This window comes from Pseudorca crassidens, chromosome 9, assembly GCF_039906515.1.
Source record: "Pseudorca crassidens isolate mPseCra1 chromosome 9, mPseCra1.hap1, whole genome shotgun sequence".
NCBI lineage: Eukaryota > Metazoa > Chordata > Mammalia > Artiodactyla > Delphinidae > Pseudorca > Pseudorca crassidens.
In genome coordinates, this window is record NC_090304.1 from 52,074,576 (window position 1) to 52,099,936 (window position 25,361).

Here is a 25,361-nt window from a genome sequence, read left to right on the forward strand (position 1 = left end):
TTATATCTAAATACACATTTCCAGGCTCCCCCTAGCTCCTGAGTCAGTGGGTCTTGGATAAGGCTTGGAAATCTGAAGCTGACACATGCTGTAAGGGAAAAACGAGGCGAATGTGAGCCTGTCTGCAACTCCAGGAATCGGTGCTCTCCAAAGCCTCATGAGGCTCGGAATCTGACAGAGGCCAAGGTGAGCAGGGGTAGAATCCAAGTCTGTCTGATTTCTGGTCATTAAATCAGACACAAGGATGTAAAGGCCAACAACATGGGGCCATTCTTTGCAGGGGCAGAGAGCCCTTCCCACCAGGGTACACTGGCAAGGCGCAAGGGGGTGACTTCTAGAAAAGGACAAATTGTGCTTCAGCTCTCCTGAACACGTTTCAACATTTTCCAACCTAAATGATTAAGACTTTAGAGAAATCAGTTGCTAAAGGGGAGTGCAGGCTTATGCTTTGCACACTGGTATACACATATCTCGGGTCTGCCAGGCCCCTGATGCCATGGGACATGCGTGAAACATGTCCTTGCAGCATCACTACTGGGACAGTCTGGAGGAGGGGATTACAGAAAACACAGATACAGAGTAGAAAGCCACATTCATGTGGAATTTATGAAAGCATAGAAGGAGCACAGGCTTTGAAGCTGAACAGAAACCTCAGTTTTGCCACTAACTAGCCATGGGACTCTGGATGCGCTATAGCCCCTCTGAGTCTCCATTTCCTCATCTGTAAATCGGGGCTGACGATCCTTTCCCCCACGGGACTCTTGCTTGGTGTGCACAGGTCTTTGGATTGCAAGGAAGAGATTCATTCTGCCCAGAAATAAAAGGGGAGCTAATTAGTGGAGACATGAACTGGAAGCAAATAGCTCTCAGTACACAGGCCCGGCTATTGCTGGTCCATCTCAAGACCCCTGGCCTCTCCACCTTGAGTCTTTGGTCTCTGCCTCGCCGCCAGCCAGCTGCCGTTCTCTCTGCTTCCCAGCTTCTGCTGCCTCAGGCCCTCTTCCGCCTCTGGATAGACTTCACTTTCAGCACTGGTTACCCAAGGCTGAATCCTCATCATTTTTCCTCAAGTGCCTTGGTAGGAATGGGCCCGGCCCAGCCCACTGTTCTTAGCAGGTCACATCCCAGGGCATTGGGCAGCCTGTGGAGAGAGAGGTGCACAGCCCTGAGCAGGTCAACTGTGGGCAGGGAGGTCCTGGGATGCACAGTTGTTAGGCACCCAGCCCAGGAGAGAGCCTGGAAGAACTAGCTCCTCTAAAGCAGTCCTTCTCAATCTTGGCTGTACATTCTAATCACCTGAGGGGGCCAGGCCACATTCCAGACCAATTAAATGAGAATGCTGAGAGTAGGACCCAGGTATCAGTAATTTTTTTCAGGAAAACAGTTGAAGTATAACGTCTGTACAGAAAGGTACTCAAGTCATTAGTGGGCAGCTAGGTAAGTTTTCATAAATGCACCCAGATCAAGAAACTTCCCTGGCAGTCGAGCAGTTAAGACTCCGCGCCTCCTTTGCAGGAGGGGTAGCCTCTGCAACCCCTGGTCAGGGAACTAAAATCCCACATGCTGCGTGGTGCGGCCAAAAAAGAGAACGTTCCACCATGCAAAAGCTCCCCACATGCCCCCTCCCAGTCTCCCCTTCTAGGGTAACAACCACCCTGGCTTCTGACACCATGGTTTAGTTTTGCTAGTGAGGTGGAGAACCACGGCTTTAAAGGGCACGGCCAGGGACTTTGCCAGCGGTCCAGTGGTTAGGGCTCTGCGCTTTCACAGCTGCGGGCCTGGGTTCAGTCCCTGATGGGGAACTAAGATCCCGCTGGGTTTGATGTGAGAGGGAAGGAACAGCTTGAATCAAGGCAAGGAGGGGTGGGGGAGCCTGGAGCGAGGGGTCCGAGGTATAGGCCCAGCTGGAGCAGAGGGGAAAGAGGAAAAGGCAGGGAAGCCAGAATGTGAGTTCCAGGAGGGGGGAGGGACGTTTTGTTCATTGCTCCATCCCCAGGCCACCTGCAGTGCCTGATACACAGCAGGTGCTCAATAAGTATCTGTTTAATTAAATCGAGAGAATTCAGTTGGGATCCCCTTCTAGGTCTTGAATGTCACAGAACAATAGCCCCAGCTGCCATTTATTGTTTGCTGCAAGCCAGGAGCATGAATCATCCGGTTTAATCCTCAGTGGTCCTGGGAGGTTGATACCATTATTATCATCTTTTTCAGGTGAGGAAACTGAGGTACAGAGAGATTAAAAGCCTTCCTCAAGGTCACCTGCCTACTAAGCAGTAGAGCCTGGATTCACACGTGATCTGTCTGCTCAGGTCTCTGTGCCTCATGGAAGAGAGGAAGGGCAGCCACATGGGGTGGCTGGAGGACAGGACACAGAGTCTGAGCAGCTAGAGACACATCCAGTCACTCTTGAGGTATCTGACGCATGTTCCTCAGACCAGCCTTGGGAAGGATGTCCTGACTTCAGAAGAGAGAGTCAGGGCCAAAAGCCATCTCTCCAAGGGGGTTCTCCAGGTGTTTCCTTGGGCTAGGGACAAGCAGCAGGGTTTAGGTAGACATCTACCTCACAAGGAAGATGAGGCACAGAAAGGGATAGAGACTTACCTAACATCACACAGCAAGGCAGCATTGAGGCTGGGGTGGGTGTACAGGAGAACCAGGCAGGAAGATTTCCTGTGGTCAGAAAAGGAAGAAAGTTTACCCAGGTGACCTCTGAGAGCTCTTCACATCTTTTGCATGCCTGCCAAACGCCAAGTCTCTCTTCTGTCCTCACAGACCTTAAGCCACAGGCCAGGTTGCAGGAAGCGGCAAGGGGAAGTGCTATTTTGGGCCCATTATGGCCAATGAGGAGCCCTGCCTGGCAAAGGCAAGTGAAGGGGCTGGGTCAGGGGCAGGATGCAGGTCTGAACGGGGAGGGGGCAATGTGCAGGCCTCAGGGAGAAATGGGGGCAGAGCCCAGATGCTGGGCTGTGGAGAGACACAGGGCAAACACTGAGGGTGGGGGACCAGAGGGAGCAGATGGGGTTTCTGAGCCCAGCAGCCTAGAATAAGCTGGTATCCCCCAAATGGAGTCTCAGCAGATCCTCACAACACCCTGGGCAGGTGAGCTTGCACTCAGAGAGGTGAGGTCACTAGTTTAAGGCCATACAACCTGACAATGGCAGAACTAGGACTTGACCCCTAACTGTGTGACACCAAAGCCCAACCCCAGTGGGATTCCAAACCCAAGCCAGGGTCTGGACCTAAATGGTGGACAGAACCCAGCTCTCAGGCCTAGCAGCCCCAGCTCAGCTCCTGCCCCAAGCTGAGCCCCACCCTGGCCTCCCAACCCCATTTTTTCCTTAAACCAAGCCCACCCTCCCCCTGGAGCTAAGGCACAAACACAGGAGGACAGCCCACCTTCTGAGGTAGAACTTGGCCAGTTGGGGGGTTAGCCAAGTGCAGAGTTTTGAAATTTAAATCTGAGCTGGGACATTTCCTCTTGCTTTGGACGTCCACGTTGGAATTTAAGGGTAGCCAGCAGAGGGTACCACCATTTCTGGTCCATAACTCCAGGGGCTGCCATCTGCTCAGATCCCCTGCAAACACCCCCCTTCCTCTAATCCTGTGGCCCAGGATCCCCACCCCACCTCAGGGAGAGTCTCAGTGGGACATGGAGTCCATGTCCCTGCCTCTGGATCACCACAGCTCATCCCAGCTTATTGTGCTGTGCCACCTAGGATGAGGTGTGAGCCTTCTCTGGGCTCACTTTTCTGGCTGCACTATTAGAGGTTCAACGAGATCGTCTCTGAGGTCCTTGGGCTCAGCGCTTGTAATGCTAAGATTCCGTGGATCCATCTGAGATGCCAGGAGTTTTAAAAGCCTGTGATTCTGAGAGTCCTTTGTTCTCGAGCCTGTGGTTCTCCAACCTCCATAAAAAGCCGATCTAAATCTCTCTCTCGGCCTCCACAACTCCTTCCCTGTCTCCTCACTGTAGCGGCTAAATGTTCCCAGACTCTTGGGCAGGGTCCCAGCTGCAGCTTGCTGTGGTTCAGAGGACAGGAGGGACTGCCTTGGCCCCTCCATCCCTGGTCATTTCTTCTGTCTCTGGTGGCTGCTCACCCTTCCCACTCGGCCACGTCAGGCAGATCGCCTCCTCCCACAGAGAACTGGAATGACCTCCAGGCAATGAGTTTGGCAGCCTAATTTTCAGATGGGGAAACTGAGTTGGGGAAGGATTTGAGAGCTGGTAGTAGAGACAGGCCTGGACCCTCTATAGGATGTCTGATTAATAGCCAGTGTGCTCCTTGACCAAAAAGCATATCCCCATTTGGCCTACCGGGTGCCTGTGAAATGCCACCATTTGAACTCCCGTACTTGGAACTGGGGCATAGAAGGTCCCCTTACAAAGAAAACATTTGCAGGGATAGAGGGCGTCCTGGGCTGCTCTAGCCCCCTCAGCAGGTTCCCAGCATGGATCTTCTCTGGACTCCTTCTGTGGGCTCGGATGTGGGATCACCCCTGACCGAGCTCTGGGGGTGTCCGTTGACATACAAGGGGCCTGGCTGGTGCTATGATCCCAACATCAGTGACCTGGAGCTCTTTCTGCCCTTCCCTCACAACCTGGGCCTGGCCCAAGGAAATGGAAACTCTTCCCCTTTCCCCCTCCCCCTGCAGGTGTCTAGTTCTCCTCCTGGGATCTCCTGGACCCTGGAGACCTTACCTTTCCCACCCCCTCACCCCATGGCTCAGATGCTATGACAGTTTATTTAGAATTCTCCACCTCCCCTCACAATGTATCCCTAACAACTTATTTACCTTCCTCCACCTCTGCCAAGAGCTGTGATTATCTTGATCCCAGACAGGCCTCTGCCTCCCCAGCACAAGGCCCTCCCTACTGTCTGCATCTCCCCCCAGCCCTGCTGTCCTGGGAGGGCCACCTGGGATCCCCTGAATGGTACTGAGTTGGGGAAACCCTGGCTCTTGAGCTGCTGCCTCCAGTTCTGGCCCACCATATGGCACAACTCCAAGGGGCACGATTCACAGAGCTGGTAATACAATATGAATAGTGCCCTGGGGTCCTTAGTCACCCCCTGCTGGGCACCCTGATGGCTGGCATTGGGAATCAGCAGGGTGGGACAGCTGGTGGTAGGGAAGGGACAGCAGTGTATCATCTGTCCTGCTGGAAGGAGGGACTATCCTTGCAGAGAGGGAAGGGGTGGGGAATGGAGACAGGAAAGACCTCCTGGAGGAAGGAGGTTTGGGCTGGGCCCTGAAGAATGGGCAGGAGACCACCAAGTGGGCCTCCATTATAGATTCACTTTCACCAGGCCTTTCTCAACAACTAGGTGGGGTTTCTGGGGGTGGACCTCGGCCTCTTCAACAAGGCAAAGTGAGGTCGTTGTCCCTGACTGCCAATTTCCAGGAGGAAAACGAGACCCAGGGAGGGACAGCGGTGGCCCCGTTTGCACTGGCAATGGTGACAGGTCTCAGAGAAGCATCCAAGTCTCCAGTCTATCTTGCATCTTGCAACCCCTTCTTTATTGGTTTGGAGCCCAGAAGCGGCTGATCCGAGAGGCCTTGTCCGGCGCAGCCCCCTGCAGTTCCCGGGGAGCGCGAGAGATGGCGACACAGAACAGCACGGCCGGGCTGCAGAGCGCGAGCCCCATGGCAGTCTCCAGGGGCGGGGGGCGGGGGTCGCGAACCTGGGCTCTGACGTCGGAGGCGGGGCCGGCGGCCGTGACGCGCGGGGGCGGGGCTGCGCGCCTTCCCGGACCGGGCGGCGATTCATTCAAAAGGCGCGCAGGCTGCGTGGCCGCCCGTGCGCACGCCGAGCCGGGCTCCGGCACCGCGTCGGCCTGGGAGCTGGGCTGCTGGAGCTGCTGCGGGGCGGCCAGGTAAGGAGGACGCGCGGAGCCCCAGCCCGGAGGCCGGGGCCAGAGGGATGCGGGCCCGAGCGGCGCCCCCTGCCTCCTAGCGTCTCTGAGGAAGTTCGCCGGCGCGGCGGATGCCGCAGCCCAGGCCCCGCGGCCCCCCGCCCCCGCGTCCTGTCCCGGCGCCTTCCGCGCACGGACCCCCGCCCGTCTCTGAGCTCCCTGCCCGGGGACCTGTGTGTCCTCCGGCCGCGGCTCCTGGCCCGACCGTGCGTGATGGGGAGGCGGCGGCGGAACTTGCAGTTTGAGGAGCCGGCGGGCCTCGGAGACGCCCCGGCCTGGGATACTGGGACTGAGACCAGGACGGGGTGCGGGGCGGGACGGCGGCTCCTCAGTGTGGCTGCGGCGCGGGGCGGCCGGAGGGGGGGTTCTGAACGGTGTCAGCCCGTGACTGTGGGTGACACGGCGCGTGAGGCGGCCCAGCCGGGGCGAACGTGTGGCCCGGACACTGGGCGGTGACGTTGGGCCGAGGGGGAGACACCGAGGGGCTTTGTGTGTCTGTGACAGGCAGAGTGTGTGCGTGTGACTGTGTGAGAGAGACACCCCGGGTCACTACGGGTGACCGTGACCCCAGCCCACTGTGAGTGCGACCCCGGGTTACTGGGGTCACTGAGTGTGTGTGTGGCCTGGGGTGTGACCAGGACACCAGGGCCCTCATGAACGTGAGTGAACATGGTATAGAGAGGGAGGAACCCCAAGTGACTGAGAACCAGCCCCTGAAGCACTGGGGTCATAGTGTGCTGTGGGGTGAAGTAGTGCAGTGTGTGTGTGTGTGTGTGTGTGTGTGTGTGTGTGTGTGTGTGTGTCCGCCCGCCCGTGTCCGCGTCTGCACCTCAGGGACATGAGTAGAAGGCGGAAAGAGGAGGGACCTCAAACACCTACTAGCAGATGGGGGCTGGAGGGAGAGGAGCCAGGGAGGGGACAAGGGTCTCTCCAGGACTGTCCCCAAGAGGGCGTCCCTCAGGAGCTCAGTTGAGTGAGGGGGGTGGACCCTGAGTGACTTGCCCTGGCAGAGGCAGAGGGGCCAAGGCTGAGGGGCATCTGGTGGGGTGATAGGTCTGGCAGCAGCTGAGGGCCTCTGAGGTAGCCTCAGGCTCCATCTTTCTGTCTCTGTCACACACACACACACACACACACACGTGAGGTCCAAGAGGCCTGGCTAAGCTCTGTCCCTGGTAACCTGTATTCTTACTGGGCCCAGGCATAATCTTGCCCTCAGATCCCGCTCACCCTTGCTGGGCCTCAGTTTCCCTGTCTGCACACTGAGGTGTTGGGCTGTGAATGGACTGTGAATCATCACTTCGGGATCCTCTATTGTTTTGGGGTCAACTGTCAACTGTCTCTGTTCTCCCCTACCTCCCTTCAGGCAGAAAGACTGCAGTAGGGGGTGGGAGCAGGCTGTCTGCTGGGGACAGAGTGGCCCAGGGCTGCGCCCAGGCGCTGGTGACAGGGTTGGAAGCACAGCTCCTCAGATCACGCCGAAAATTCTAACCCATAGACATTGACTTCTCTGGTGCCCATCTCCTTTCTTCAGTTCCCTTCTTGCGGGGAGAGGGGGCATGTTCCTGGGGGGCATGAGTCGTCTCTGCTTTGGAGAGCTGGAGCAGGGCCTCTTCACCATCTGGGCTAGACCCTCCTGAGGCCCCCACCCACACAAGAGGGTCTGTTGGGTTCGTGCAAAGTGGAATGGAAATTAGGCTCCCTAGCCCAGGAGAGGTGAGGAGACACCTGCTGAAGGATCTGCACGTTCTCTCCTCTGCTGTCATCCTCTGAAAATGTTGATTGCATTCTGGGTCGGGGAGATAGTTTGGGGAAACAGTGCCAGGTGCTATGCTGAATGCTTTATGGTGTGCTCTTGTTGAATCCTCACAGTGGCTCTGAGATGTGATGACTGTTTTTCAGAGAAGGAAACAGAACCTCAGAGAAGCGAAGTGACTTGCCCAAGGTCACACAGAGTCAGGACAGTGCCAGGACTGGAATTCAGGTCTCCTGTGCCTGAAGCCCTGTAAGATGCTTGGAGAGGGCCACTCCCCTTCCTAATATCTGCTCATGGCTTCTCTGGGCTTCCTTCTCTCAAACGCAGGCTGGCAACATGGCCTCGGCAGGGTGTGCCACTGTGAGTTCTGAGTGTGGTGTACACGTGTCTAGAACATTAGGGGTGGCTGGGTTTCATGGTCTTCCTATTCCTCCTCTCTCCCCCTAACTCTCACCTCCTAGCCAGAGGTCACCAGAAAGTCCTGTCTCCTGCCTTCTAGAGCCTGTAACTGGTTTGGGGAGCGTCCATGTGGCTCTGAAGAATGTTGGGAGTCAGCAGCATAGCCCAGGCTCCAAGAGTGGCAGGAGAATTGAGAGTCCCACTTGACCTTCACCATACCTGAGAGGCCCTGTGCCCCTGCTCAGAGTTGTTCTAGGGGCACTTTCCCCAGTCCACCCACACCCTGCGGGGGTTGAGGGACAGGCTAGTAGTGAGCTTGAGCTTGTGCCTACCCGCTCAGGGCCTCAGTGTCCCCATTCTTCCCTGAGGCCCCTGCTAGCTCTGCCCACTGCTGCTACTTTGCCGAGAGCTGGAGCTGGGGATCCGGGTGTCCCTCTGTCCTCTCTGGAATGACTAGAGTTGTGCTTCTTGGGGCTGATCAGAATAGCTGTCTTGGTCTCCTGGGGCTGAGCCTGAGTTATTTCCATCCCCAGCAAAGAGGTGGAAATAGCTCAGGGCCCTGGAAGGGGAGGGAGAGGGGAAGGGTTAACCAAGGGTTAACCTCCTCTTCTGGTCCCAGCCCCACCCTGTGCCCTGCCCAAGCCAAACCTTTTTGGGAACTTGTGCTGCCTGGACCACAGGGATGGTGGTGGGGCCCAGCTGGGTTTCCAGTGTGGCCCCAGTTGGGACTCATGTGACAGTTGCTGGAGGCAGGTGCCCATTTCTGGTCAAGGAGGGGAAGCTTTCAGCCCCCTTCCCCTGCTCATAGGGTCAGCCTCATTTTACAGAGGGAGAGACGAGGTTCTGAGAAGTGCTGGGACTTACCAAGGCCCCGCACAACCCTGATATTCTGGCTCTCACCCTCCAGACAGGGAACCTACCTTCTGTCCTGCCACACGTCCCCCAGAAGACTGGACGTGGCCCAGAACTGGAAGCAGGCCTGAGACATGCCTTTGCAAAATCAGGGCGTCTCTTATGTTCCAGCTTGGGCCTTGCTGTCCTTGCCCAAACTCCTGTATTGGTCTCTCTGCCTCCGTTTCCAGTTCCCTCACACATGGCGCCAGAGTGGCCTCCCTAAGGTAACTTGTACTGTTTGCCTGCAAAATATAGTCCAGACTCCTCATCCTAGCATCGAGGTTTTCCTTCCAGGACCCTTTTGAACTTTACATTTTCACCCTCTTCCTTCCCTACCAGATGCCTTGGTTGTACTCTGCCTTTGCATTTGCTGTCTCCCCTTTCTAGAACCCTCCTGACCATTCAGGGTACAGCCCCAGCCCCACTGCCTCCCCCAGGAAGCCCTCCCAGCCCAACGTTAGTCCTTCTTCATTGTGTGGTCCATGTGCCACATGTCCCCCTTCACCTCTGGGAATAGGCACAGGGGTGGGGTCCTCATGGGCACCACATGCCCAGTTGGGTGGGGCCGGCCTGGCCAACAGCCTCTCCTCTCCCGCTGCCATATCTGTGTTGGCCAGGCCTCTTCCTGAGGAAGGGCAGCCATCGTAGGCTGAGGGCCTACTGTGTGTTAGGATGCACAGGGAGGTTGGTACCCAGGGTCTCCAGTGCTCCCGAGTGTGTGCTGGGGGTTAGGGGCGAAAACTCAAGGCCACTCCTGTGCGTAGGGGCCAGTTTGGTGCTTGCCCTGGACTCCTCAGGCAAGGCTCTCATTCTGGGCCAGCAGAGGACGCTCCCCCCTGAGGCCCTAATGTGTGTTAGGTCCTGGGTGCAGGGCTCCATGCAGCAGCACTGGCAGGGCATCCCTTTCCTTCCAAAGCTGCTCAGTGGGGAGCCCAGACTCAGAGGGCAGAAGGGTCCGGTCCTAGTCTGAGTCACACAGTCACTGGTGCTGGAGTCTGGCACTCAAGCTCGTGCCCAGCCCCCAGCCCCCAGCCCCATCTCCCACAGGCGCCAGGTGGGAGGCGAGGGTTGTCTGACAACTCTGGTGTCAGTTTTCAAAGAAGGACCAGGCTGGCTACCTGCAGGGGGAGGAGGAAGTGGTAGGGCTGCTCAGGCCCACTCCCTCCGTTATAGGGCCAGCCCTTCTGCCAGGTTAGGCAGGAGGGCTGGACCAGAGGGGGAGGCATTTTGCCTGAGATCAGCCAGCAGGCCCCCCCCCCCCCCGCCCAACCCCAACTCAGGATTGGGACATGACCTCTGGCAGACCTTAGCACCCAGTTGGGGTGGCAGGGAAGACTGAGGTGCCGATGCTGCACCCCTGCTGTGTGGTCAGCCCTGGGTAGGACCATGAGGCTCTCATCCGCAGCCTCATGCCCAGGTCATCAGCAGCCCCGTCCAGGTACAGGCATTGAGAAGAGGGCCCAGAGACGGGAAGGGACTTGCAGGACTCCAGCGTCACTGGGATCCTAACCCAGGTATGTTTGCCTGGAAGGCCAGAGCTTTTTCCGAGGCCACCCTGGGAAAGATGAGTGCTCTATAAATAAACTGCCCATGTGGCTATGAGCGTGTGCCCTGGCTACTTGACACAGGAGAGGGATGGAGGGGCCTCTGCGGCCAATTAGAGGCAGGGTCTGAGTGTGTGGTTGGAGGGAGAAGGAAGGAGGGCTTCCAGAAGGAGGAGCCTAACTTGGACCTGTACACCCTCACGGTAAGAAGGAGCAGTGAGCACAGGGATGGAGCTGTGCCCCGCCTCCTGCGTGCACTTGCTTGCCTCCCTCCCTGAAGGGGACCTCGAACAATGATGGCTGAAGGGGCCAGGAGAGGGGCGGGTCCACCCTGACAGGGAGGCTGGGAAGGCTTCCTGCAGGAGGTGGCACCTGGGCTGAGGCCTGATTGTAAGAAGAGTCGCTGTTCCCTGATGAACCATGGAACCTCCAGCCATGCCAAGAGGTCAGCTGGACAGGCACAGTTGTCCCAAATCACAGAGGCGGAAACAAGTTCGGGGATGTAGGGCTGGGTCCTGACTGCTCAGCACCCCTCGCCTTCCTGACTGTGGCTTCAGTTGGCGTGGGAGCAGGTGGACACAGGCCTGTGTAAGGGCTGGGAAATGGGCACCCAGGGTCCACCTGGCGAGTCCAAGACTCATCCACCCCTGCTGCTGGGACTGATGTTGGGTTCCCCAAGCACTCTTGCCTGCTCCTGAGCCACTGGGTGACCTTCGTTGGATGCTGCTTGGTTCTGAGCTTGGCTCCTCCTCTGGCCCTTGTGGGCTGTTGAGGACTGGTGCTCAGGAGAGGCCTGGTCAGGCCAGGCCCTGACCAGTATTACTTACAGTGGGCTCCATTTATCCCCTCAGCATCCCTGGAGACAGGGACCAGAACCCCTGTTTGCAGGGGCGGACCCTGAAGCTCAGGGTGGGTAAGTAACTTGCCCAAGGTCACAGAGCTCCGAAGTGATGACCTAGAGCTTGAACCCAGGTGTGACTGCTCCGGGTCCAGGCTTCCCCTCAGGCTCTATTCGTTAGGGCCTGACCTGGAATTGCTGGGGTCAGGGGAATCTCTTTCCCCCAGCACCTTGAATCTGGAGGAGGAGTCGGAGGACGGGGCAGGCTGGGCCTGTGATCTCCCCTCAGTCTCTCTCAAAGCCTCCCCAGGTCAGCCTGGTCGGGGCTGAGCAACTCTGGGCACCCTGGCACAGTAGTGATCGGTACAGATTCGCGGCCGGGGCAGGAGGCAAAGGTGGCTTCTCGGAGGAGAAGGTAGCAGTGGCGACAGCTGGTGGGCAGTGGGGTGTCCTCCAGCCCTCCTAGTGCTTTGCCGTCCTGTCCTGGGCACTGGCGCGGCCTCCCTGCAGGAAGGCTCTGGTTCTGAGTGCTTGGGTGTGGGCTGGAGCAGGGCGTGTGGGAGCAGCGGGAATGCCAGGTCTGGGGTGGCAAGAGCAGGGACTGCCAGCTGCCTGTCCCCACTCCACATGGGAAACCTTGTCTCCTTTCAGACTAAGTGGTTACAGGGTACTACTCTGAGTCTCAGTTTCCTCATTTGTGAAGCCTGGAACCCTGTCTTTGAGGCCTGGTAAGGGAATGGGCATGTAGTACGTTCTTAGTGAGGGGTGTTGGGGACCCCCAGCTCTGCCTCAGAGACGACTGTCTAGTTTGGGCCCCTGCCACACCTCCCAGCCCCAGGCTTAGGCCAGGGAGGGGGCAGGGGTTGCATCTGCACCCAGACTGGGAGGGGCTGAGTGGGCCCTGTCTGGCTGCCTCAGCCCTTTTCTTAGCCTCAAGGGCCAATTAGCCCCCTCGGCCCCACCTCACACCCCTGAGCCTTCTAAGCCCAGGCCTGGTGGGGGGCCAGGGAGCAGCTGCTGCTTGGTGTGCCTGGAGTCCTCACCCCAGGGTTGTGACCTGGGAGATCTTGGCTGCCTGAGGCTGGGCTGGGGGTGGGAATGGGGGAGCCCTTCTCACTGAGTGGCCCTGAGGCAGCCTCTGCACATCTCTGGGCTCCCAGCCCCTCATTAGTCCTAGGGAGCTGGGCTCTACCCTGGGATCTTCCTCTTCCCCCTCCTTTCCTGGGCTTCCTGCTTCTCACAGGTCCCAGTGCCTTTTCCTACTGGAGCTGTGGTAGACTAGGGCACTATGCATGCAGGAAACCTCAGAGGCCCCAGAGACCCCCATGGCGGCAGTACCTCCTTCCCTGGCGCCTGCCCGCGCGCTTTGTAATAGTCTTTCAGGTGAGCCGCTTCCTGTGTGCCGCCAGCTCCCTAGTCTCTGCCGTCAGGTTGGCAAACGCTCAGAACATCTGTTTTGCGCCAGGCCCTGGGCCAGGCTTCTGGGTAGGAGGGGCCAGAGTGAGGTGGGAAGCTGTCAGGTAGGCCTGGGCTCCACCCCTGCTTTACCTCCCCCTGGCTGGGTGACCTCAGTTACCCAGGGGTGAAGCAGGGACGCTCACCTCTCCTGTGAGGAGTGGAGGCAACCCAGGATGAGGGCCTGGCCCGAGGCGATGGGAGTCTGTTCCCTTCCCTGTGAGGGCAGAGGATGAAAGGGAGGCAATGCCTAGCTGTCCTCACTACCCCCACTGTGGGCACTGCCCTACTTCAGCCCCAGTTGCCAAGGAACCACTGGCTTCCTTGCTAACCTGGATTTCTCTATTGATGGGCGGCCTTTGTCTTCCTGCCTAGGGTGCAGCCACTGCCGAGAAAGGCCTGTGTCCAGCTGTGTTTCCAGGCAACCCTAGCCCCTGGAGGCTGCAGGGAGGTCCCCAGGCCGTCAAGCCACTGGCTGGGAAACAGAAATACCTGCCCCGCACCCCCTGCTCCAGGTGGCTACCTGCTTCCCACCTCCATCTCCCCAGCCCTGCCTCACTTGGCAGGCTGCCCGGCAAGCCCTCTGAGACGCAAGTTGTTCCACACCTCTCCCTCCCCCGCTAACCCTTCAAGGCCCTGGGGGAAATGCAGCCTTCTCAGCTTGCGGCCTAAGCTTGGTGTGACCTGGGATCTGCCCACCAACCTTTCCTCTCCCTTCCTACACCCTCCCAATCCCCCAGATTGTCAGTGTGTATCTTCGGGCACCTCCCGTGTACCAGGCTCTGCGCCAAGCATTGTACGTAAATATAAGAGAATCTTGTTTGTACCTCGTACCTCCCATCGAGTATGTGCCATAACCCCCTCCACGATTTACACGTGGGGAACCTGAGGCACGGTGAATGCTTACTGAGGGCCTGCTCTGTGTCGGGCTCTGTGCTGAGCATTTGATGTGCGTTCTCTCGGCCTCACAACAGCCCTCTGAGGGATGGGGAATGGGGGTGGGGTCCACAGCCACCGAGCCAGTGAAGAGCAGAGCAAGGAAGGCTGGTTCTCCTCAAGTCAGGCAAGGGCTTCAGATCCGGGTTCAGTCCCCCACCCCGAGCCCAGCCTCTAGGCTTCTTAATCGTCAGCCTGCTCCCTGGCCCTCTTGACCTTGGGAGAAGGTGGACCCTCTCCTGAGTGCCTTTTCTGATCCCCCTGGTTCAGCACATACCTATTCACGTGCTGGGCACCCGGTACGGGGGCAGCACGTCAGCGGGGAAGGGGTGGGTGCGTAGCCTGGTCACACCCAGGGCAAGGACTGCACAAGTGAGGTGGTGGTTGGGGGCCAGGAGGAAGTGACTTTGAGCTGAGCTCTGAAGGAAGGGTAGCTGTCAGTAGGGTGATGGGAGGGGTTTCTGGGCAGAGGAAACAGCAGGTACCAGTGCCAGGTGAGAGAGGCAAGTGTGGGGGACAGAAAGCAGCTCTCAGTGGCTGGAGTTGCGGGGAGGGACAGGGGTCAGATCTGGGTGTTGAGACGCCTAAGCTGCGGGGGGCTGAAGTGGAGGCCAGGGAGGAGGCCGGGGGCAGGCGAGGGGTGGGGTGAGCATGGAGCTGTGGGAGACCCTCGGAGGAGGCCACCGCGGAGGCGGGTGAGGCTGGAGAGGGAATGCGCGGAGATGGGGCCCCAGGCTGGGGCCGGGTGACCCCATGAGCTTCAGTTCTGGGAAAGGGGAAGCTGCTGAGGCCTGAGGAGGCCCGGGTGGTGACACAGCTTCCTCTTTCTCTGAGGACTCTGGGGCTGCGCCTCCCTGGGGCTCTGGCATCTCCCGCTTGGGGCCCTGGTCTCAGCTTTGCTAGTTGGCTTTCTTCCAGGGAATTTCTGGTTCTAATGGTTTGGGCATTTTTTTGGAGGGTGGGGATGGGCTGAGTGTGAGGAGCCCCTCCCCCTGCCCCACGCCCCCGTGAACCTGTTTTCTGGAGGCCTCCTGCTCCAGACACTGGGGCAGGGTTTTGTGGTGAGTGAGACAGACATCCCTGCCCTCGCTGCTGTCTGGTGGAGGGGGGCGTGGGCAAGCAATAAACAAGTAAGCAAACGGTTATAAGCCTTGGTGGGAGGTGCTGAGAGAAAGAAGGGGTGACAGGGAGGAAGTCACATGACCTACATCAGGCTCGTTACCTCATTTAAACCTCATGACAGCCTTGCTCTGGGACATAAACATCCCCATCTTGCAGGTGAGGAAACTGAGACCCAGCAAGGTGAAGCAGGGGCTCTGGTCCCCCAGGGAGCTGGTGACAGTGGGAACAGGCCCCAGGCTGAGATTTCAGGGAGGAGTGGCCTCTAAGCTAACTTCCTTCTCTGCCCCTGGGGCCTTGAAGGGTGGTTCTCCTCTGCCAGGAGCCCTGAGGCCGGAGAAGACCACCACCACTGCCCATCTTTGACAGCCCTCCCCCAGGAAGCCCTCAGGAGGTGCCCCGAGGTGCAGGGCTTTGGAAGGTCACTGATTGCCCTGCCTTCTGGAAGGCAGAGGGCTGGGGATGGAGCCTTCTCAGTCTCCCCTCCCCCAGCCAAGGGGCTTGATCTGAACTTGCTGTTCAGTCAGGGCTCCAGGGCTCAGAGCATAGGTGCTGGAGGCTGGGTGGGGAGAAGGCGTAGAGGGGAGTCAGAGCAGCAGGGGTCCACGTGCGTGCAGGGGGATTCTGGGTGGAGGCCAGCGGCTGCCTGACTGGGCAGGTCCTCTGGGGGCTCAGGCTGATTGTGGGGGCAGGGGGAGCTGCTGTAAGCAGAGACTCGGGCAGCCAGACTGGAGTAAGTGCTGGTTTGGGGTAATTAGAAGGCGTCAGGGCGCTAGGCCGCGAGCGTCTGTGCCTGAGTGGGCCCTCGCTGGCTTTAAGTCTGGGCCTTTGGACCCCACTTTCCTCCTCGAAGTCTTGAGACCATAGCTCCCCGTCTGTCTGGAGGTGGGCAGCTGCACAGCCCCTCCCTGTGAGCTCAGGTCACCCAGCAGGTGCCAGTCACGGCCAGAGGTGGGACTAGGGGGGAGTCTCTCCTCGGTGGACGTTGGGTCTCTTACTTTCCACCCCTGCCCCAGCTCTCTGGCCCACCCTGGGGATATGGACGGGTGCTGGGTCTGGGGGCTGGACAGGGCCACGGGGCCAGCCTGAGGTCTTGGGGCTCGTGGTCAAGTCTGTGGGTGAGCTCCCATGAAAAACCAAGGAGGGGGCCATGGAGAGATGGGCTTGAGTAGGAACTGGGCCTGGGCAGGGGGACACTTGTGACCATGTTGGAGGAGGGACCGGTGGAGGATGGGCCAGAGGATGCCACCTGTTGGGTGCTGACTGCCAGGGTGCAGCCTTCACTCTACTCTGTGGCCGGACCTTCTGTCCCAGGTTTTCCCCTGAGCTGGCCTTGGGCCGAGAGCCACTGCTAGTGACCTGGAGAGTCCCGAGGATAGTGTGACCACTGCCCCAGCCCCTCCCCTGGGTGTAATTCAAACCCCTGGCCCGCCAAGGTCTGTGCCAGGCCAGGCCCACAGCGCAGCCGGATCAGTTTCCTCCGGCTCCTTTTCCTGGTGGGAAGTCCGGGCCGCCTGTAGGCCAAGGGGCTCTCGGCTCTTCCGTGACCTGGGGTTTACTGCAGGCAGTGCTTCTCCTGCCAGGCTGGGCATCAGACAGCCCCGGGGTTCCAGGCAGGGCCCCCTCAACATGCTGGGCTTGGCTGCTCGAGGCTGCCCCTTGGGGGGTCAGAGGCTGCCTGTGGCCTGTGCCTGAGGCCCTCCACGTACACTCCTCCTTCACCCTCCTGAGCCTGGAGACAGGCCTCCTGGAAAGAGGTCATTGAACTCCCTTATTCTGCCACTATCCCTTTTGTGCAATCCAAATTCTTCTTCCTGCTCTTCCAACCTCGTCCTCTGCTGGAGACTTTTCTACAGAGGAGGCCACACCCTTGAGCCTGGGGGCTCAGCCTCAGGCCTGTGCCCATCACCCTCTGTGCCCTCACATGCCTTATTTGGTTTCTTGGCACTTCCTTCGCTCTGGCACGGGGACGCTCACTGTTTATCTGTTGGTCGTTGGTCTCCCCTGGGGTGTGAGTTCCCTGAGGACAGGGACAGCGCCTGTCTTGTTCATACCTTTTCCCGTGCTGAGGGCAGTGCCCAGCACACAGCAGGTGCCCAAGAGAAGACAGAAGGCTTGAATGCTGGCTGCCACTCCCCACCCCTGCAGGTCTGCCCGCGGCTCAAGAGATGCAGTCAGACACATCCCAGATCTCTGGAGAAGTCTGCCAGGCGGGACCGTGGGACCCGTGGGAGGACCAGCACAGTGATGGGGTTGGGGTGGGGGAGCTTTGGGGAAATGGAAGTCTAGAGAGGCTTCCATAACAAGAGGCCTTTGTGCTGGGCTTTGAAATGTGACAGAAAAGGCCTTTCTTGGAGCAGAAACAGCAAGAGTGAAGGCAGAGAAGTAGGAGAGGCGGGCATGCTTGTGTGCCCCAAGGAGTTCTGAGAGGCAGGAGCCTGAGAGCTGGGGATGCAAGCGGGGAGGCCGGGCGTGGGGTCGCTGTCAGCGCTCTCGTTCCTCCCACCTCCCGGGGCTGAGGCTGTAGGCTGTAGGCTTCCTTCCTCCCCTGCTCCCCTGCCCGGGCCTAGGGCAGCTGGCTGTTTATGGAAGAGGCAGGAAGCCCTTCCTCCACTGGGAAGCTGCCCTGGGAGGCTGGCCCCAGATAGGGTGCCCCCACCTCTGCTAGGGCCTGCAGTGGACCAGAGGGCAGGGCCGGTGAGCGTAGGCCAAGCCACCCCAGCATTCTGCCTGCCCGGTGACACCTCTCGATGTTCCCGTCCAGCCCCGTCCTGGAAGGAGGACTGCAGCTGCCTGCCTGCCTGCCTGTCCCATCCCCGTCTGAGCCTCCCCTCCATCTGCCTGAGGCTGGCGACCCACTGGGGCTTGAGGATGAAGCTGAGCCCACCGCACTGGCCCCTATCCTGCCTCCTTGTGGTGAGTTGGGGATGGGACCGTGGGGAAGGTGAGTCCTGAGCCCTGCGCTCAGGAACCTCGTGCTGCGGCGGGTACTGGGGCTGGTTACATGGCTGTTTTGAAGAATCGAGGCAGTCTGACCCTAGGAAGCGCCTCCTGCCCCACGTGCTCCTGGTGCCGTCGGCCTCCCAGTGTTTGGCACGTGCTGGAGCCGCGTCTAGGGCCTGAGGAGGTCTCTGGCACCTCCCGTGTGACATTCCCTCTGCCCTTCAGGGTAGCTGGCTATACGCTGTGCCTGCCCCAAACTGGGGCCCAACTGGAGGACTGGGGGGATCTCCCCTGCGGGCAGGATTCGGGGCAGATAGTTCACACTAACTGTGAGAGGGAAGAGAGGGAGCTCCGAGAGGAATAGGGGGAGGACGTGAATGGAGAAGATCCTTCCTTTGGGGCCTGTCATGCTCTGTGTGGGTCCCAGGGTGTGAACGGGCTGGCCTTGTGTTGTGGGAAGGTCACGGAGGAGGATGTGGTCCCAGAGACTCAGCCGAGGCCCCGAGGCCCCATCTGCAGTCTCGGCCCCAGGGATGATGAACGGAGGCTGGTTAATGACATTTTCAGCTGTGGTGTGTGGACCAAGGCAGCAGGAAGGGGGGCGGAACCTGAGAGAGGAATTCGGAGGAATTTCCTCCTCATCATCCTGGTTAGCTACAAGGGCGTGACTCACAGACCCAGGGGCTCAAGATCCTGATCTGGCCCTGTCTGAGGCGTTTCAGCACTTTCCAGAAGCAGATGTGGTTCTCCCCTTGCCTAGGCAATGGCAATGCAGCCGGTCTGGGACAGGCAGATTTTACTTGTAGCACAAGGGACTGAGGTTAGAGAGTGTCCCCAAAGCCTGGGGGTGGCCCTGTATATTGGTGGTCCTTGTGCTTGGGGTGACTGTAAGTGGGTGGGGGGGTAGGTGGCCCCAGAGATGCCATGTCCCGGTGCTTTCCGCTCCCTCAGTGTGTCCTGCCCTCTTTTCTTCCAGCTGTTGCCCTGGCCTCTGGCCACTGCAACATCAACAACCCCTTGGCCATGCCCACCCGGCGAGGAGCCCAACCTGGTGAGCTCGCCCTGCCCATCCACCTCTCCTGGGAAGACTGTTGAGGGCCAGGGGCAGGGACCTCAGGCCTGGCTCCTGGCTTTGTTCTCACTCTTCCCCTCCTGCAGGAACCAGGGCGGGGCACATTATGCAGGTCCTGCCCCCCAGGCACCTTCTCAGCTTCCTGGGGCTCTAGCCCTTGCCAGCCGCACTCGCGCTGCAGCCCTCAAGGGAGGCTGGAGGCCCAGGTGGGCACGGCAACTCGAGACACACTATGTGGAAACTGCCAGCCTGGGTGAGCCATGGGGTGGGGTGTGGGTGTTCATGACCAGGTGACCAGGACTTGAGATCCTGGGGTCCCAGCCTCACTCACCTCTTGAGTGGGCCACAGTCTTCCCATCTGTGAAATGGGGTGGGTCAGGACCAGTGAGGGTGCCCAGTAGGAAGGTCCAGCCTCTCTTAAGGATAGTTTTTGGGCTTCAGTAACATCTTCCCTCCCTGCAGGTGGTTTGCCCCGTCAGAGGTCCCCCATGTTCCCTGTCGGCCGTGCTCCTGGACACCCCTGGGTACTCGCGGCTGTTACGGTGAGTGGCAGGTGATGGCTAGGACTGGCGGGGTATGTGTGGGGAGGGGTCTGGCGAGCTTGAGCCCAAGGGCCCCGCAGTGTCCGTCTGGGGCAGTGGGGTCCTCACTCCCCTAGCCCAGGGGAGGGTGTGCAGCCACAGGGTGTCTAGCAGGTCCACTGGCTGTGTCTTCTCACCCCGTCTTTGAGTGGCAGAGACTGTCCAGCAGGTGGCTGCCACAGCTTGGGTTTCACATCCCAACCAGTCTCCTGTCCTTATCCCCTCGAAATAACCCACGTAGCTGAGTGTGAGCACATACGCTTACATACGTGCACCTCCTCTCACCTGTTGAGTTGGTCACCTTCCGAGGCAACTAACTCATGGGTCAGGCTGTGGGGAGGCAGGATCCGGTGTTGCTGTGCCCAGGCATGTGCACCGTTGCCTTTTGTTCACCCCTGTGACCCATCATGAGGGGTGGACAGGGGCCTCAGGGTCTGGCCGTCCTGAGGGCTGAGGAGGCCTTGCTCAGGCTGGCTGACTGGTCAGATGGCCAAAAAGAAGGGTGTGAGTTGCCCTTTACTTCCCCACCATAGTGGAGAGTGGGTGCTCTGGACATGCCAGTACCACCCACCGCCCCGACCCCTGCCCACAGTAACCCGGGCCCTGGGCCTCTCTGAGTGTGTTTCTCTCTGCCTCTGTCTTTCCTCCATGCCTCCATCCTCCGTGGTGCTCAGAGCGGGGGCGACGGGCCCGACGTGGCATGGAGGTGGCAGCAAGGGTGAGCGGCGCGGGGGAGACGCGGCAGCCTGGGAACAGCACGCGGGCAGGCAGCCCCGAGGAGACAGCTGCCCAGTACGCGGTTATTGCCATTGTGCCCATCTTCTGCCTCATGGGGCTGCTAGGCATCCTGGTGTGTAACCTGCTCAAGCGGAAGGGCTACCACTGCACGGCCCACAAGGAGGTCGGGCCTGGTCCTGGAGGCGGAGGCAGCGGTGAGGCCCAGCCTGGGGCTGGGTGGGGAGGCCAGAGGGCGCGGCTGAGAACCTACTTGGTCTGGAGGGTCTGACATGGAGAGGCCTGCAGAGGGCTAATCAGGAGAGTTTCCCGGAGGTGTGCCGCACGTGGGCCGCAGAGGAGACACTGCGGACTGGCAAAGTAGAAGGAAGGGTGAGGCGGCCCGACGTGGCAACTGGGGCAGAGCAGAGGCAGAGCAGAGGTCAAGTGGCTTCAGTGGGATTCCCTCCCTGTGTGAGGCCCTACCCAGCTGTAAGGGCCTGGACTCCTCAGGGACTGCAGTTGTGTGTGTGGTTCAAGGGTTGGACTGCTTTCTGGGTACTCAGGGTGACCTCCGACCTCTGGCCTGAAGGGCTGGCAGGGCAGCTGTCTTGGACAGGGACCATGCGAGGCTCAGGTTTCAGCTCCAGGCTGTGGTTTGAGTTACGAGCCCTGGACCCAGAGGGAGAGACATGTTCCTCCTGCCCCTACCCCAGGGCCCTGGGTCCCTTTTCTTCTTCCCCTTACCCCTCTGCGCTGTCCCCTGAGGGCTAGTAGGGCCGGGATCCCACATGCACATACACTGCTCACAGAAATTGGGGGCCAAGTCAAGATAGAATGGCGCCTGCCATGCCAGCGCCCTTTTCAACTTCCGACACTGCGGTCTGCAGGGGTCAGGAGGGGGACAGGCGCTTTAGGCAGGCAGGAAAGTGGCAACTCAGGCCATTTTGCCTGGAACTGCACTTGTTTTCCTGGCCTAGGACTCCCTTTAACTGTTGGCTGCTGCCTGGGTGCAAGTCCTAGGAGTTCTGTTTGCTGCTGGCCCAGGAATGATTGCATGGCCCATTCTCATGCTCTTGAGGTTCGGGTCCTCAGTTAGTTATACCGACAGGGCGGTGTGCAGGGAGGTGATAGGCCTGGGATGGCAGAGTTTGCTGGGGCTGTCGGAGGTCATGGGCAGAGAGGCAGCCCACAGCTCCCTGAGGCTAAAGAGAGGAGAGGGCAGGCCCTGGGAGAGGCTGGTTCCCTCATCCCACACATCTGCAGGGACGGTGGAGTTCTGATGGCCCTGAAACCACTAAGCCCCTGGTGCTGCTGGGTGCAGGGAGCAGTGATGCTGAGTAAGTAGTGAAGGTGATAATGGGCTCAGAATCAGAGCTGAGGCCCTTAGGTACGCATACAGCCAGGCCAGGGGCGCCCTCTGCTGCCATGTCCTGGTGTAGCCTGTGAGCCCAGGGTGTCCCACTGCCTCCTTCCCTAGGATCATGGTTCTCTGTTCTTCCCCAGGGGTCAACCCTGCCTACCATACTGATGACGCCAATGAGGACACCATTGGGGTCCTGGTGCGCCTGATCACAGAGAAGAAAGGTGAGGGGGGAGGTCTGACCCCATCCCTCCCAGAGCTCTGCTCTGCCCCTCCCGCCGGGATACCTCAGGCCAGCGTGCCCCCTCTCTGACCACTGTGGCTCATGGTGCTCCCGCCTCTCTGCCTGCTCTTGCCTGGTGAGAGGTGGAGGAAAAGGCACACAGCCTGGGCCAGGGAGGGGGTGGCGGGTAGGTAGGGGGATTTGTGCTGGGGCAGGAGGTTGGGGGGAGTGCCCCTCACGGCCCAGAGCCGGGTTCTGACTACAGCTGCCCACAGAGAATGCGGCGGCCCTGGAGGAGCTGCTGAAGGAGTATCACAGCAAACAGCTGGTGCAGACCAGCCACAGGCCTCTACCCAGGTAAGTGGGCAGGTGGGCAAGGAGGGACCCAAACCACAGGTAATCAGCCTGCCTCCTGGGGACTCACCACTTGGGTATGTTGCCCCTCCTGTCACCCCGCTTCCCCTTCACCTACCTCCTGGGGTCTCCTGGGCCTGCCCTGCCCCAGTGACCGCTCCCACCTGTGTCTTCCACAGGCTGCCGCCGGGCCCACCCAGCATGCCACACGTCTGCCCGCATCGCCACCACCTCCACACTGTGCAGGGCCTGGCCTCCCTCTCTGGCCCCTGCTGCTCCCGTTGTAGCCAGAAGTGGCCCGAGGTGCTGCTGTCCCCCGAGGCTGCAGCTGCCACCACTCCTACTCCCAGACTCCTGCCCAACCCGGCCAGGGTGCCCAAGGTCGGGGCCAAGGCAGGACGCCAGGGCGAGATCACCATCTTGTCTGTGGGCAGGTGAGGAGGGCATAGACACAGCAGGGTGCCACAACATGACATGACAGCTCTGGGGGTGGCAGGGCCCTAGCCTGATCCATGAACAGTGGGTTCAGTGGTGGCCTCACCCTTCCTGGCCTCAGTGGGCCTCTTTGCAGTGGGGGCGGCCAGGGAAAAGCCAGGTCTTCCCAGCTACGCTCTCTCACATGGAGTCCCTGGGCCCCCAGGGCAGGGTCATAGCCCCCATCACACCTGCGCCACCTCAGGCTAAGAGCCTGTCCACCTGCAGCCTAGTGTCGGGAGGTGTTGGGAGCTTGTCAGTGGGTGGGAAGACGTGGGGAGGGCTCAGGCTCTGACCCATGAACTTGCTGTGTGACCCTGGTGGGTGCTGCGCCCTCCACACCTGGGGTCCTTCCTCTAATGGAGGATGATCGCACTACCTCTCCCCACAGGTTCCGTGTGGCCCGAATTCCTGAGCAGCGGATGAGTTCGGTGGCCTCAGAGGTGAAGACCATCACGGAGGCCGGGCCCTCAGGGGGTGATCTCCCTGACTCCCCACGACGTGGCCTCTCCAGTGAGCAGTGGACACTGCTGGGAAGTGGTGGAAGCCACCCTAAATGGCTGAAGTCCCCAGCAGAGAACAAGGCCGAGGTAAGGACCAGAGGGGAAAGGTGTCTGTTGGCACCTGTGCCAACCCCGACTGCAGATGGGGCAGGGGTGGAGGTACAGAGGGCTACTGCCTCCTGGGGACTCACCACTTGGTATGTTGCCCCTCCTGTCACCCCGCTTCCCCTTCACTACCTCCTGGGGTCTCCTGGGCCCTGGTTTGGGGCCCTCCTTGTCCACCTGCCCACTCACCTGGGCAGAGGCCTGTGGCTGGTCTGCGCCAGCTGTTTGCTGTGATACTCCTTGGAGTCTAGAAGCCCCCTGACAGCTCTGACCCCTCACCCCTGTCCCCCAGGAGAACCGCTATGTGGTCCGGCTGAGTGAGAGCAACCTGGTCATCTGAGGGGCTGTCTCGTCTGAGGATACTGCAGCCTTGCCCTGGGAGGCTCCGAAGGCTTCCTGGAGGAGGTAGAGCTGCAGCTGAGCCAGTGAGGATCCAGAATGGCCCAGCAGACAGAACAGCCAAGGCGAAGGCCTGGAGGTGGGAGCGTCCACCCCAGTGAGGAGGCAGGCCAGCGTGCCGGCGGGTGCTGTGTGCAGGAGCAGGTTGAGAGCCCCTCCCATCCCTGCCGCCCATTTCCTTCCCTGCAGGATGTCCCTGATGCCGTGCCCTGCCCTGGCTGGATCCTAGGAGCCCACAGGGTCCTCTGCACCGCCAGGTGGCTAGGCCTCAGTCGTGGGGAGGGGCCCTCTACCTGGCACCCCTGGCCCCATGCCTTAGTGATGAGCCACCCCTTACCTCTGTAGAGGGGACCTCCCCCTCCTTCCTGACAGGTCCTGCAAAGGGAGGGGTCAACAAAAAGCCATGAGCTAGGAACCGGGTTCCTGGGTTCTAATCCTGGGCAAGCCCCTGGCCATTACTGGGTCCCAATTCTTCTGACTGTGAAGCGGGGAGAGAGTGGCGTCTCGGTGCCCAGGGCCTTCCTGCATCTTGCAGGCTCTGGGCTGGGTCGTGTAGATGGAGAACTTGACCCCTTGCCACCCCTCCCACTAGTTTTATCTGGCCCCGTTTTTTGCTGCTTCAGGGCCACCACCTTCAAGGCTCCCAAGGGGCTGCCCATTCATGGCTCTGCCTACAGAAGGGGCATAATGCACGTGCCTGCCCCTGACCCTGCTGTTTTTATTGAAATTGAAAAAACAGACTTGACCTGGGCAGGGCTGTGGTACAGAGCCCCAACCTGCCCAGCCACCCACAAGATCTCAGGCGCTTTGGAGGGTAAGGGGTGAGGCCTCTGGCCTCGGTGGTTTCTGTGTCCCTGTGGTATTGGTGTGTCCGTCCCCTGGCCTGGGCAGTGCGGGCGACTGCCTAGCCCGCGTCTCCACTCTGGCTCAGCAACCTCGTTATTTATGTGGGGCTGTGCAGGCATGGGCCCACTGCTGTCACCGTTTCTCTTATTTATTGAAACTTTGCTGTTGTCCCACCCTTGTGTCTCCACACCCATCCATTTGTTGAATAATAAAAGGTGGGAAAGTAGTGTCATGAGGCGCTTCTTTTTCCCTGTGTCTCTTCTCAGGTCTGCCCATTCAGTGAATAGTTGTGTGTCGGGCTCCGTGTGTGGGACAGGCCATCCCTCCCCTGGCAGCGCCTGCTGTTTGGCAGGTGGACACCAGGCAGCAGCTGAAGTGGGGCCGGAGGTGGCCTCTCAGGTCACCTGGTTCTCACTGAAGGCCCTAGAAGCAGTGCTGTCCAACGGAAATAGAGTGTGCGCCACGTATGTAATTAAAATTTTTCTAATAGCCACATTTTAAAAAGTAAAAAGAACCAAGTGAACTTATTTTAAATGATATCAACAATGTATTTTACTTAAACCAGTATATCTAAAATAATTTCATTTCAATATGAAATCAGTATAAAAATTATGAATTAACCATTTTTTTGCTTTGAAATGTGATATGTAAAATACACTTAAAGCACGTCTTAATATGAAGTAGCATATTTTAAGGGCTTGATAACCTCATGTGGCTAGTGGCTCCTGTACTGGACAGCACAGCTCTAGAGGAAGTGGAGCCTGGCAAATGGATGGGGTAAGTAAGGCATATTGAGGGCTGGAGAATGTGGGAAGGGGAGCTGTGTTCCACAGAGGGGGAACAGCATGTACAAAGGCCGGACGGCAATGAAAATAGGAGGAGCCGGAAAAGCTTTCAAGTACAGAGTGACTCAGGTGTGAAGGCTGGGCTGGGG

At 59.3% G+C, this 25,361-nt stretch overlaps 1 protein-coding gene and 1 long non-coding RNA gene across 6 annotated transcripts; one reads left to right on the plus strand and one right to left on the minus strand.

The window, feature by feature from the left end:
* The first annotated feature begins 17 nt into the window (after nt 1–17).
* On the plus strand, nt 18–24,689 carry RELT (RELT TNF receptor). Of its 5 annotated transcripts, none has more exons than XM_067750256.1 (11): nt 18–186; nt 17,615–17,766; nt 18,770–18,844; nt 18,952–19,118; nt 19,328–19,407; nt 20,121–20,378; nt 21,667–21,747; nt 22,022–22,103; nt 22,280–22,534; nt 22,966–23,164; nt 23,475–24,689. In XM_067750256.1, exons 2-11 carry the CDS (start codon nt 17,722–17,724, stop codon nt 23,520–23,522), a joined length of 1,290 nt encoding a protein of 429 aa, XP_067606357.1. In that variant the 5' UTR covers nt 18–186; nt 17,615–17,721; the 3' UTR covers nt 23,523–24,689. The 5 variants fall into 5 exon arrangements, with proteins under 5 accessions (XP_067606357.1, XP_067606356.1, XP_067606354.1 ...); XM_067750255.1 differs by lacking the exon at nt 18–186 and adding an exon at nt 5,741–5,873; XM_067750253.1 differs by lacking the exon at nt 18–186 and adding an exon at nt 6,242–17,051.
* Nucleotides 576–2,839, minus strand: LOC137230585 (uncharacterized). Its single transcript, XR_010946176.1, has 3 exons — nt 2,602–2,839; nt 922–1,141; nt 576–807 (listed from the first exon to the last, which is right to left on the minus strand). It is a non-coding gene; the product is annotated as an uncharacterized lncRNA (long non-coding RNA).
* Nucleotides 24,690–25,361: the final 672 nt, after the last annotated feature.

What these genes read in the sequence shown, in the direction of transcription:
- RELT (XM_067750252.1), top strand. Translation starts at nt 17,302, where the DNA reads ATGCAAGCGGGGAGGCCGGGCGTGGGGTCGCTGTCAGCGCTCTCGTTC. An exon ending in TGTGGAAACTGCCAGCCTGG is followed by an intron (nt 19,119 to 19,327) that starts GTGAGCCATGGG and finishes CCCTCCCTGCAG; the next exon opens with GTGGTTTGCCCCGTCAGAGG. An exon ending in TCCTGGAGGCGGAGGCAGCG is followed by an intron (nt 20,379 to 21,666) that starts GTGAGGCCCAGC and finishes GTTCTTCCCCAG; the next exon opens with GGGTCAACCCTGCCTACCAT.